This window comes from Pantherophis guttatus, chromosome 5 (assembly GCF_059756535.1).
Source record: "Pantherophis guttatus breed Tessera chromosome 5, ASM5975653v1, whole genome shotgun sequence".
NCBI lineage: Eukaryota > Metazoa > Chordata > Lepidosauria > Squamata > Colubridae > Pantherophis > Pantherophis guttatus.
The window spans coordinates 484,237-495,185 of NC_142067.1; the positions used below are offsets into that span (position 1 = coordinate 484,237).

At 47.1% G+C, this 10,949-nt stretch overlaps 1 protein-coding gene across 1 annotated transcript; it reads right to left on the minus strand.

The window, feature by feature from the left end:
• Nucleotides 1–9,215: 9,215 nt before the first annotated feature.
• On the minus strand, nt 9,216–10,191 carry LOC148113259 (olfactory receptor 52E4-like). The gene has a single exon (XM_087895645.1). It carries the CDS (start codon nt 10,179–10,181, stop codon nt 9,216–9,218), a length of 966 nt encoding a protein of 321 aa, XP_087751771.1. The 5' UTR covers nt 10,182–10,191.
• Between the last annotated feature and the right edge of the window lie 758 nt (nt 10,192–10,949).

Sequence of the window (10,949 nt, forward strand, 5' to 3'; positions counted from 1 at the left end):
GCCCCTCCTCCTGGGTACAAAAGGTCCTACCACATGGTCCACAGATGATTCCAGATGTATACCTGAAAGAGAAAGGTACAAGGTCAGTGACCTCCAGTACCATCAGATCTATAATAAAGCTACAGAAAAGAATTGGAGTCTGTCTTTGAGTTATTGGGCTAGATCCAGCTTTTAACAAAATGGTAGCAGAGGTCGGTTGCCCATAACTCCAGACAATGACTGAACCCAACACCTACCCTGAAGAAGCAGACAGAGCACAGACCAGAGCTCTTACCAAGAAGATGGCTGAGAAACTTGCAACCAAAGCCGCAGCCATGGAGGAGGCAGAAGCTCGAAGCGGGCAGAACTCCAGCCTGGACTCACAATCAGATGAAGAGGAGCCATCCAAGGAAATCACCGCCCCGGAAGAAGAAACAGCACAGAAAATGAACAAATTCAAACTCTCCATCCTGAAACTGATGGAGGCAAGCAGCGACAAAGAAAACCTCATCGCGGACCTTCAAAGCCTCTTCGAGCAACAAGAAGCAGCGATTGAAGCCCCAAAGACCACCGAGAGAGAAAAGCCAGCAAAAAAGGGCAAGCCACCCCAACCCGATGATCCTGAGCTGGCAGAATCCATTTTCGCGCCCCCTTCCCGGCGGCCATCTTGGGATGAGCACCAGCCAATGGGAAGTCAGGATTTGAATCCCTTGGCGCGAAAATGCCCGAACCCCGAAACAGACGAGGGGGACTCAGATAGCGACTACGAAGAGCCTAGCTCTGAAAGCGACCACGAAGAGATCACAATAACTAAGAAAAAAACACCTACCGATCTCGAATTGCAAAAGGCAATCGAGACCATCACCGCTGCCCTAGGCTCTGCTTTCGAGCCTCCTGCGGCACTCAATAAATCAAAGAAAAATCCTGGAAAGCACAAGAAGGCCAGGACAACCAACAAAGACCAGGCAACCGAGTCACAGCCAACTAAAAACACCGCGCACACCAACAACCGGCACAAAAGACCGCCCACCTGCAGGAAGAATCAACCGCAGGACTCGAACTCGCCACCCACTACACCAACAACGCGAGGCCCGAGGGAGAAGAGAAGAACCGGCTACTCACCAACGCCACGACATCCATCAGGCCAGTCCACGCGACCAGGGACCAGCGACCATGAGGGAGGATCCGCCGCCGCCGCCGCCATTACCGCCGAGCCGCTGGGTGCAGGGAATCCTCAACCTACGACCTCCGCTGCTGCCGCGCCGCCGACCCGCGAAAGTCCTCGACTTGCGACCGCGTCGCCTCCTCACCTTCTGCCCTTCTTCGCCGGGGATCCGGCCATCCAGCAGTGGTGTCCACCTTCAGGAGGAATCTTCGGACCCACCGGGGGCGGGCCCAGCCTCCCACCGACAGGCCTAGGCCTAGGCCTGGGAGCTCCAGCAACAGGAACCTCACCCGATGGACTCCAGCGCGGAATGAGTTTCGCGCATGCCCAGTACCTGCCTGTAACAAGAGAAGCAAGTTACATAGATCCAAGCAAGTACAGAATGGCCACAGACATCCCAAAGCCTTATTGTGAGTTTAATCACACTTTGGACCATGGACAGCTCCCCCCAGTAAGTAACCTTACTAACATTTCTGGGGCAAATTATACCAATTTGCCAAAATTGCAGTTAGATGGGGGTAATATTATAGAATGGAGCCAACAATTAAGGGTTGCTCTCATGAGAGAGAATGCACTGTTCCTAGCTAACAGACCTCCCCAAAAGCCCTGGTCACTGGAAATTGACTGCATTCATCACAGGGCATTTTGTATCATGTTAACCTCCATTCCATCTGCTATGTATCCATCTATTGAGGACAATCTAACTGTTTATGATATTATGCAAAAACTATGTAACCTGTTTTATAGCCAGAGCAGAGCCACTACCACTAGACTATCTAGGGAGTTCCACTCCACCAAGCACAAGGCAGGGGTCCCCATGAGTGAGCACATCTTAAAGATGAATGCTGCAAGAGCAGAGCTCATGCAGAGGGGGGAAATCATCACTGAAGAGAGCATGATAAGCATAATCATAAACTCTCTTGATAGCAGCTGGGACAGCTTCATAACCCAACTAAATAGCCTCAGCTTGCAATACCTCACACTAAGCGCACTGACCAGTCAGCTCGTTGCAGAGGACACTCTGAGGAGGGAACGCCAACTATCCAAAAGGGATCCCAGACCCACGAAGAGGGTGGATTTCCAGGATAGGGCCAGGGATGCCTCAGAATGTTATTCTTGTGGGTCAAGGAACCACTTAAAGAGGGATTGCCCCAGGGATCATAGGGACAGGGGACAGCACGACAGTAGAGGGGGGAGGTCACCTGAATGCAGGTACCCAAAAGAAAAAGGGCGAGAGTGGTCACCCAACCCCAGGAAACACCACGAGCGCAGAGACCACTCCAGGGACAGTAACTCTGGCTCCATGTACGGGATCAGGCACGATGACCCAAATGACAAGCATAAGATAGAGAGAAACTCATGGCTTCTGGATTCAGGGGCCACAAGTCACACTACTTGTAACCCAGAGCTGCTAGACTCACTCACAGAAATAGACTCAGAAATAAAGGTGGCAAACCAAAGCAAGGTCAAAGTAGTGGGGAAAGGAAACGTACACATCACACAGATAGGGGATTTAAAAGGGGTACTATACGTACCAGAGATTCCCCACAACGTGCTAGCCATCACAAAGCTGACACGAGACACAAACATAGAAATAAAATTTAAAGATGGAAAGGCACACTTGATCAAGCAAGGGAAAGAGATAGGAAAGGTAACCATACATGAGGGACTTCCCTACTTCACACCCAATGCAAGGGAGGAAGAAGGCATTGATACCAGCATGAACCACAAGGTAGATAAGTATCCAGAAATAGAGGGGGTGCAGCAAGAGGCAGGATGTAGCCATGAGAAGGCAAACAAGTCTGTATCTATCGGCAAGCCATTGCATGATAACTGCGCCCACCTCCTCCACAGGAGACTGGGACACATAAGCTTCCCCATTGTAAAGAAAATGACGGAATGTACCGAGGGTCTCAAAGTAAAGAACTGCGAAAACTACTTGGAGTGTTCGGTCTGTAAGAGTTCTAAGATCAAGGTTAAGGCCATCCCCAGGGGATCCAAACGAACCATGGAATACCCCTTTCAATTGGTGCATATGGACTTGGTAGGGCCAATGAAACCCTCTGTAGGACATAGGAAGCGATTCTTCCTCACGATTGTGGATGACTACACCAGATACGGGTATGTCTACTCCCTCAGACACAAAAACGAAGTGTTCCAAAGGTTTAAAGAATTCCACAGAAGAGTAGATATGCAACATAACATGAGAATAAGGCAGATAATGACAGATAGGGGCTCAGAATTCATGGCCAAAGAATTCACAAGGTGGCTGAGGGAACAGGGCATAGCGCATTACACCTCTTCACCTTTCTCCCCCTTTCAAAATGGAGTCTCAGAGAGAAAGAACGGGGTGTTGCAAACCATGATGAGATGCGCCCTGGAGGATGCTGGGATGGGGCAACATTTCTGGTCAGAGACATTACACTACGCTAATTACACCCTGAATAGACTGTGGTCAAGCTCTATCAATAAGACACCATACGAGATGCTATACAACAGAAAGCCCAACATTGCACACTTACACATATTCAGCGCCCCAGCTGATGTCCACATTCCCAGACAATTAAGAAAGAAAGGGGAGAAATTATCAAAAAGATTGAGGTTCGTGGGTTACGAACCAGGCACAAAGGGCTACAGATTTGTCGACAACAATAACCGTTTTGTGGTTTCCAGATCAGCCAGTTTCCACGAAAACGCAAACTGGTCGAGGGTACACTCCAATGACATCCCAACCAATGGGGTCACGTTCGAGCATGACCAAGGGGAAAGGGAGGTCAGAGAGGTCACAGGGCACAAAGCCAACCATCGCAAGGCGAGCGTCAAAGATTGGAAAGAAGGGCATCCTTCACTGAAGATAGATGACCTGACAGACAAAGAGGCAGACAACATGCAGGAAACCGAGCCAACCCCCAGCAGGCCAATCAGAGAAACCAGAAACAAGCTACCAAAGAAGTTAGAGGACTACGTTATGGCCATCCACAACACCCATTTCACGCCCAGCTCATATGAGGACATCCTCGGGCTCCCCCAGGAAAAGAAAGAGAAATGGATGTCTGCCATGGAGAAGGAGATGGAGAGCCTAAGGAACCTCCAGGTATACTCACCTGCCCAAATCCCAGGGAACAAAAAACCAATAGGAACCAAATGGGTGTTCAGGGTTAAGACATTAGAGGACAACAAGGTCCTATACAAGGCAAGACTAGTCGCGCAGGGTTTCGCCCAAAGATACCCCGAAGACTATACAGATACCTACTCGCCAACCGTCAGGGCGGAGAGCGTCAAAAGCGCCCTGGTGGTGGCCACCATCCTGGGCTTGGAGGTCTTCCAATTCGACGTACAAACAGCGTACTTGCACGCCGAGTTGGACAAAGAGATATACGTTAAAGCGCCGCCTGGGTACAACGAAGGTGAGAACCAAACCTGGCTGCTGAACAAAAGCCTGTACGGGCTCAAGCAGTCAGGCAAAAGGTGGTATGACTGCCTAGCCAAGGCCCTCAGATCCATGGGCTTCGAGGCCACCTCAGCCGACAAATGCTTCTTTATGAGGAGAGAAAACAACACATTCGAAGGTGTGCTCATTTACGTGGATGACATCTTGTACATCAGCAAACACAAGGACAGATGTGACAAGTTCGCCACTGAACTGGGTAGCCACTTCTCCTTAAAGTCACTCGGAAAGATCGATAGATACCTAGGGGTCCAGGTGATAAAAACCAACAAGGGTTTCCGCCTCTCCCAGAGAGAAAAGATCATCGAGCTGCTGTCCAAATGCAACATGTCCGAAGCAAAACCCAGCGAGACCCCCATGCAACCTCAGTTCCTGAAGACCATGTACGAGGAATCTGAACCTTTCACAGACAACAAATTGTATAGATCAACGATAGGGTCACTGCTGTACATATCCAACTGGACCAGGCCCGACATCGCCTTAGCCGTCAATCTGCTGTCCAGGCATGTAAGCAAACCCACGGTAACACACTGGAACGCCATCAAAAGACTACTTAGATACTTAAAATTCAGCGCGGATGCCCTACTCTGCCTAGAACCAGAAACATCCGAGAAACCAAAGCTAACCTGCTATGCTGACGCTGACTGGGCTGGGGACATAGAGTGCAGAAAAAGCACCTCCGGCTACGTGCTACTACTCAACAATTGCCCCATCCATTGGTACACTGGAAAGCAAAAACTGGTGGCCACATCAACTACGGAAGCAGAATTTGTTTGCCTATCAAAGGCCGCAAACAATTTAGCATGGTTCGATGACCTGCTCTGCGACATCTGGGCTGAACCCTCATATCCAATAGTTATCCACGAAGACAACAAGGCAGCGATAGAGATCTCTAGGGCCGATGCCATAGGTCAGCGTTCTAGGCACATTGACATTAAATACAAACACGTCAGGCAGTTTTCAGAGATAGGTTTCATTAAGGCAGTACACTGTGACACAGAGGAGCAAACAGCAGATATTCTCACTAAATCCCTGCCACATAAACAGCATGCTTACCTCATGTCAAAAATGCGTGTTTGCTTGTAATTCGTGCCTGTACTTGTGTATTCTCTGTATGTATACAAACACTGCCCCAGGTACCCAGTTAGGCATTTAGAGGGGTTTTTGTCATGATAAATGCCTAACTACTATATCTCCCTGATCACCCGGACCTTCAAGGGTTAACTAACCACATATCCCATAATCCCTGTAACCACTCCTTACCTCTTTGCCCCTCCTCCTGGGTACAAAAGGTCCTACCACATGGTCCACAGATGATTCCAGATGTATACCTGAAAGAGAAAGGTACAAGGTCAGTGACCTCCAGTACCATCAGATCTATAATAAAGCTACAGAAAAGAATTGGAGTCTGTCTTCGAGTTATTGGGTTAGATCCAGCTTTTAACACCCCAAGGTCCCTTCCATCTCTATTCTTATTTCCTTTCAAGCAGAAGGGCCCATGGCCTTTGCTCAGGTCTTCATAGCTGCCCCCGTGACCTTGGGCTGGGTGCCCTGCCAAAATCTGGCCCTCATCTGGTCCCACCTGCTCAGGTTCTTATGAGCCTCCTGCTGTTTCCTGATTGGCTGCCAGTTCTGCAGGCCAATGCTCTGCCTGGTCAGCCCTGATGCAGAGGGGCTGAGGAGACCTTGCCAGGTCAAGGAAATGCTGATTTGCGAGAAAGGCCTGCTTTTGGCCACACTGGGTGGTGAGTGCAACTGGCTCTCCTGCCACATTCTTGCAGGATTACAAAGCATTCCTGGAACTGTTCAAATGAGGCATTTAGGAAGGCAGATTCCAGCAGCCCGTGGGGTGGGGGGTATGAGAAAGCCTCAGCAGCTGCTGTTGGGTGGCCAGGCTCCGTGACTCTTGGGGAAATACCCAATTCTCTTAGGGGAATAAAGAGTAAAAAGCTGATTAGAATTCTGATTTTGGAAAGATACAAGTGGACTGCAGGGAGTCCTCAACTGACAACCTCAACTGAGCCTGCAGTTTGATGGATAAGTGAGTCTTCAAGTGGATGTGCCTGATTTTACAGTTTTGCAGCAGCCGTTGAGTGTATATGACTGTTGTAAAGCAAATCCACTTTGGCTGGATTGTATCATTGACAATACTGCAACACTGGATTTCACCCCTGGTTTAGTCTGTCTATTGTGTGTAAAGAAATAAAGAGCTAAATTTTCACTGGATTGTTTCATTGTTCCTGGGCTGGCCCTGACAATACTGCAACACTGGATGTATTGAAGGATATTTGGGAACAAGGGACCCAGAAGTTAGTTTTAAGAGTATCTGCCATTATATAGATACATGGTGCTTGGAAAAAATTATGGGAGAGGAGCACGTTTCATTGGATAGGATTTGAAAATGGAAATTAGAATAGAATAGAATAGAATAGAATAGAATAGAATAGAATAGAATAGAATAGAATAATAGAATAGAATAGAATAGAATAGAATAGAATAGAATAGAATAGAATAGAATAGAATAGAATAGAATAGAATTTTTTATTGGCCAAGTGTGATTGGACACACAAGGAATTTGTCTTGGTGCATATGCTCTCGGTGTACATAAAAGAAAAGACTCATCAAGAATCATAAGGTACAACACTTAATGATAGTCATAGGGTACAAATAAACTATCAAATCATACTAGGAAACAGTCAATATAAATCTTAAGGATACCAGTAACAAAGTTACAGTCATACAGTCATAAGTGGGAGGAGATGGATGATGGGAACGATGAGTGATTAATAGTAATAGTAATGCAGACTTAGTGAATAGCTTGACAGTGTTGAGGGAATTATCTGTTTAGCAGAGCGATGGCATTCGGGAAAAAACTGTCCTTGTGTCTAGTTGTTCTGGTGTGCAGTGGTCCATAGTGTCATTTTCAGGGTAGGATTGAAATAGTTTATGTCCAGGATGTGAGGGGTCTGTAAATATTTTCACAGCCCTCTTTTTTGACTCGTGTAGTATACAGGTCCTCAATGGAAGGCAGGTTGGTAGCAATTGTTATTATTATTATTATTATTATTATTATTATTATTATTATTATTATTAATTAATATTATTAATTATTTCTACTAATACTACTACTACTAGTAGTAGTACTATAAATTATTGGAAGGAGAGGCTGTACTGGATGCACAAACAATGTCTCAACAAAATAAAAGAATGACCTGGATAAATTTCTCATCTTGGATTTACAAAAGACATTTGTTGAAGGTTTGAAGAATTTCTGAGTCCGGGCAAAGAAAAAATGAAAATAAACCAAAATCTAGGACATTATTTGAGGGAATTAAAAATCAAGATTATTAAATGTAAAGTGAAGGAATATAAAGTTGGTTTATTTATGTTGTTATTATGTTGTTATCACTTGTAATCTTTAATGGACTTCTGCAGATCAGGACTGAATGATCAGATTTTAAGGATTTGTTTATAGATAAGAGATGTGATATAGAAAGAAGAAATCATTTGTTGGATTTTAAGGGAAGGTGATAACTTCTCATAAAGATACTAAAATTGAATTCAGAAAAATGACATCTTCAGCCTCAGAGATGATAAAATAATTAGAAGTTACCATTACATGAAAAAAAAACCAGAAAACATATTAATTAATTTAATAATTAATAAGTATTTACTATCAATTAATCAATTTGACACGCAAAGTTTAGAAACTGAAGGGAATCAGCTATTGGAGGTCCCAATTTTGCCCCTTTGGACCCTAGGAAACTTTCTCTTAACATCTTCATCCTTCTCACTCTGCTCCCACTCAGAGTAAGGAGGGCTGTGAAAGAAAGCGAGGCACGAGGAAAGAAAACCAGTGTGTGGGGGTGGGGTGGGGGGGAGCCAAAGCTTGTTCACTAAGCCCCTCCCTCCCTCCCTCCCTTCTCCTCCTGGCACACCGGCCTCCCTGCTTCAGGTTTTGCCTTCGGCCCTTCGTGATAACAGGAACAACCTCAGCAGGGACAGCAACAGCAACACTTTCCTCCCAGCATTCACACAGGTTGTGAGTATCAGCTGGAAACCCTCCTTGCTCCGCGATTGAAGGCAGATCGGTACTGTGGGAGATTGGATGCTGCGGCTGGGAGGGGGACCCTCCAAAGACACACACATCCCCGAGTTCACTCAGAGAACAAAACCTGAATTGGGGGTCTTGCGTAGCCCAGCAGCTTAGCTCCAGCTCAGTAGATGTGTGTTAGAAAGGAAAAAAGCCCAGAACCGAGTAGATGTGATTCTACTGAGCTGGAGCTACAAAAAAACCTTGGCTACGTAGGGAAAACCTGGCTAGAAGAAAAACACATATGTATGTATATATACACATACATATGTATCTATAGGTACTATATAAATAAATACACACACACACTATGTACGTACGTACATATTACATTATATACATAATTTATAAAATGTATTGGCTGCCCATCTTACCATAGGTAACTCTGGGCAGCTTATGGTTTTATATATACAGTTAAAAACATAAAGAGATATTAAAGCCATATATATATTATATATATATGTGTGTGTGTGGTTTTGCCCTCTCTTTATATTTTTATATATCTGTGTTTTTCATGTGCACCCCAACCATCAGGAAGTGTGAGTCCAGAGCCCCCTTCCGGAGCTGAACAAGCGCAGGATTCTTTTCCGGATCTCCCTGGTCCTCACGCCATAGATGACCGGGTTGAGCATCGGGGGCAGAATGACGTAGAGGTTGGCGATGAGGATGTGGCTGAAGAGGGGGATGTTGTGTCCAAAGCGGTGGGTGAGGAAGGAGAAGAAGGCTGGTGTGTAGAAGACAAAAATCACGGCGACATGGGAGCTGCAGGTGCCCAAGGATTTGAGCCTGGCCTCCCTGGAAGGCAGGTGGAAAACGGCCCTCAGGATCAGCACGTAGGACCCAAAGATCAGGACTAAGTCCAGCATAAGGAAGGCGATGGTGAACAAGCCGTAGATGCTGTTCACCCGGATGTCTGTGCAGGCCAGCTTGGCGATGCCCATGTGCTCGCAGTACGTGTGGGCGATGGTGAGGTGGGGCTTGCAGAAGGGCAGGCGCAGAGTCATCAGCGTGATGGGAATCACAAGAAGGGTTGGTCGCAACACCACCCCGGCACACATCCAGGCCACCCGCTCCTTGGTCAGGATGACGGTGTACCTCAGAGGGTCACAGATGGCCACAAATCGGTCGAAGGCCATGGCCAGGAGCACCACGGATTCCATCCCCGTGAAGGTGTGGATGAAGAACATCTGGGCCAGGCAGGCGTCAAACGTGATCTCCCCCAGGCCAAACCAGAAGATGGCCAGCATCTTGGGCAGGGTGGAGGTGGAGAGGCCCAGGTCGACGAAGGAGAGCAGGCAGAGGAAGTAGAACATGGGCTGGTGGAGGATGGCCTCGGTCTTCACAACAGAGAGGATGGTGAAGTTCCCCAGAAGAGCGATTGCATACCCAACACACAGAGGGATGGAGAGCCAGGGGTGCAGAGCTTCCAGTCCTGGCACGCCAAGCAAGGTGCAGGAGGGAGAATAGAAGTGGGAGGCATTAGAGGCGGGCATCATCCCAGGGAAAAGCACCTTGTGTTTGCCGATAAGGAAGAGAGGCCAGAATGTTCCAGCCCTGGACTTTAGGCCCCGATGGGGACGAGCAGCAGCTGTGGAAAGCAGCAGCTACCAGCCCGGTGTGAAAAGGGCCCTGGAAGCCACAGGAAATAACAATTAGGGAAAGGCAGAAGACAGAGAATGTGCACCTCAGGAGGCCCAGGAGGGAAGCTCGTGCCTCTCCTCAAAAAGTGGAGACCCACATTTTGGGAGGGTGGTTAATTGTCCTGACTGTTAGAAAAGTTCTCCTTAGTTCTAAGCTGCTTCTCTCCTTGATTGGTTTCCATCCATTGTTTCTTGTCCTGCCTTCAGGTGCTTTGGAGAATAGGTTGACCCCCTCTTCTTTGTGGCTGCCCCTTAGATATTGGAAGACAAGAGCCTTGATAGTACAGTGGTTTAGTGCACCCTGTTATTAACACAGCTGCCTGCAATTTCTGCTGGTTCGAATCTCTCCAAGGCTCAAGGTTGACTCAGCCTTCCATCCTTTCTAAGGTAGGTGAAATGAGGACCCAGTTTGTGGGGGCAATAAGCTGACTTTGTATAAAATATACAAAAGAATGAAGGCTATTGCTTAATGCATTGTAAGCCGCCCTGAGTCTCCGGAGAAGGGTGGCATATAAATCAAATTAAAAAAAAAAAAAAAGACTGCTGTCATATCACCCCTAATCCTTCTTTTCACTAGACCAGACATACCCAATTCCTTCAATTCCAAATTCTGTGCCAGGGCAT

Bases quoted from the DNA above. Each gene is read 5' to 3' on its own strand.
- LOC148113259 (XM_087895645.1), bottom strand. From the start codon at position 10,181: ATGATGCCCGCCTCTAATGCCTCCCACTTCTATTCTCCCTCCTGCACC.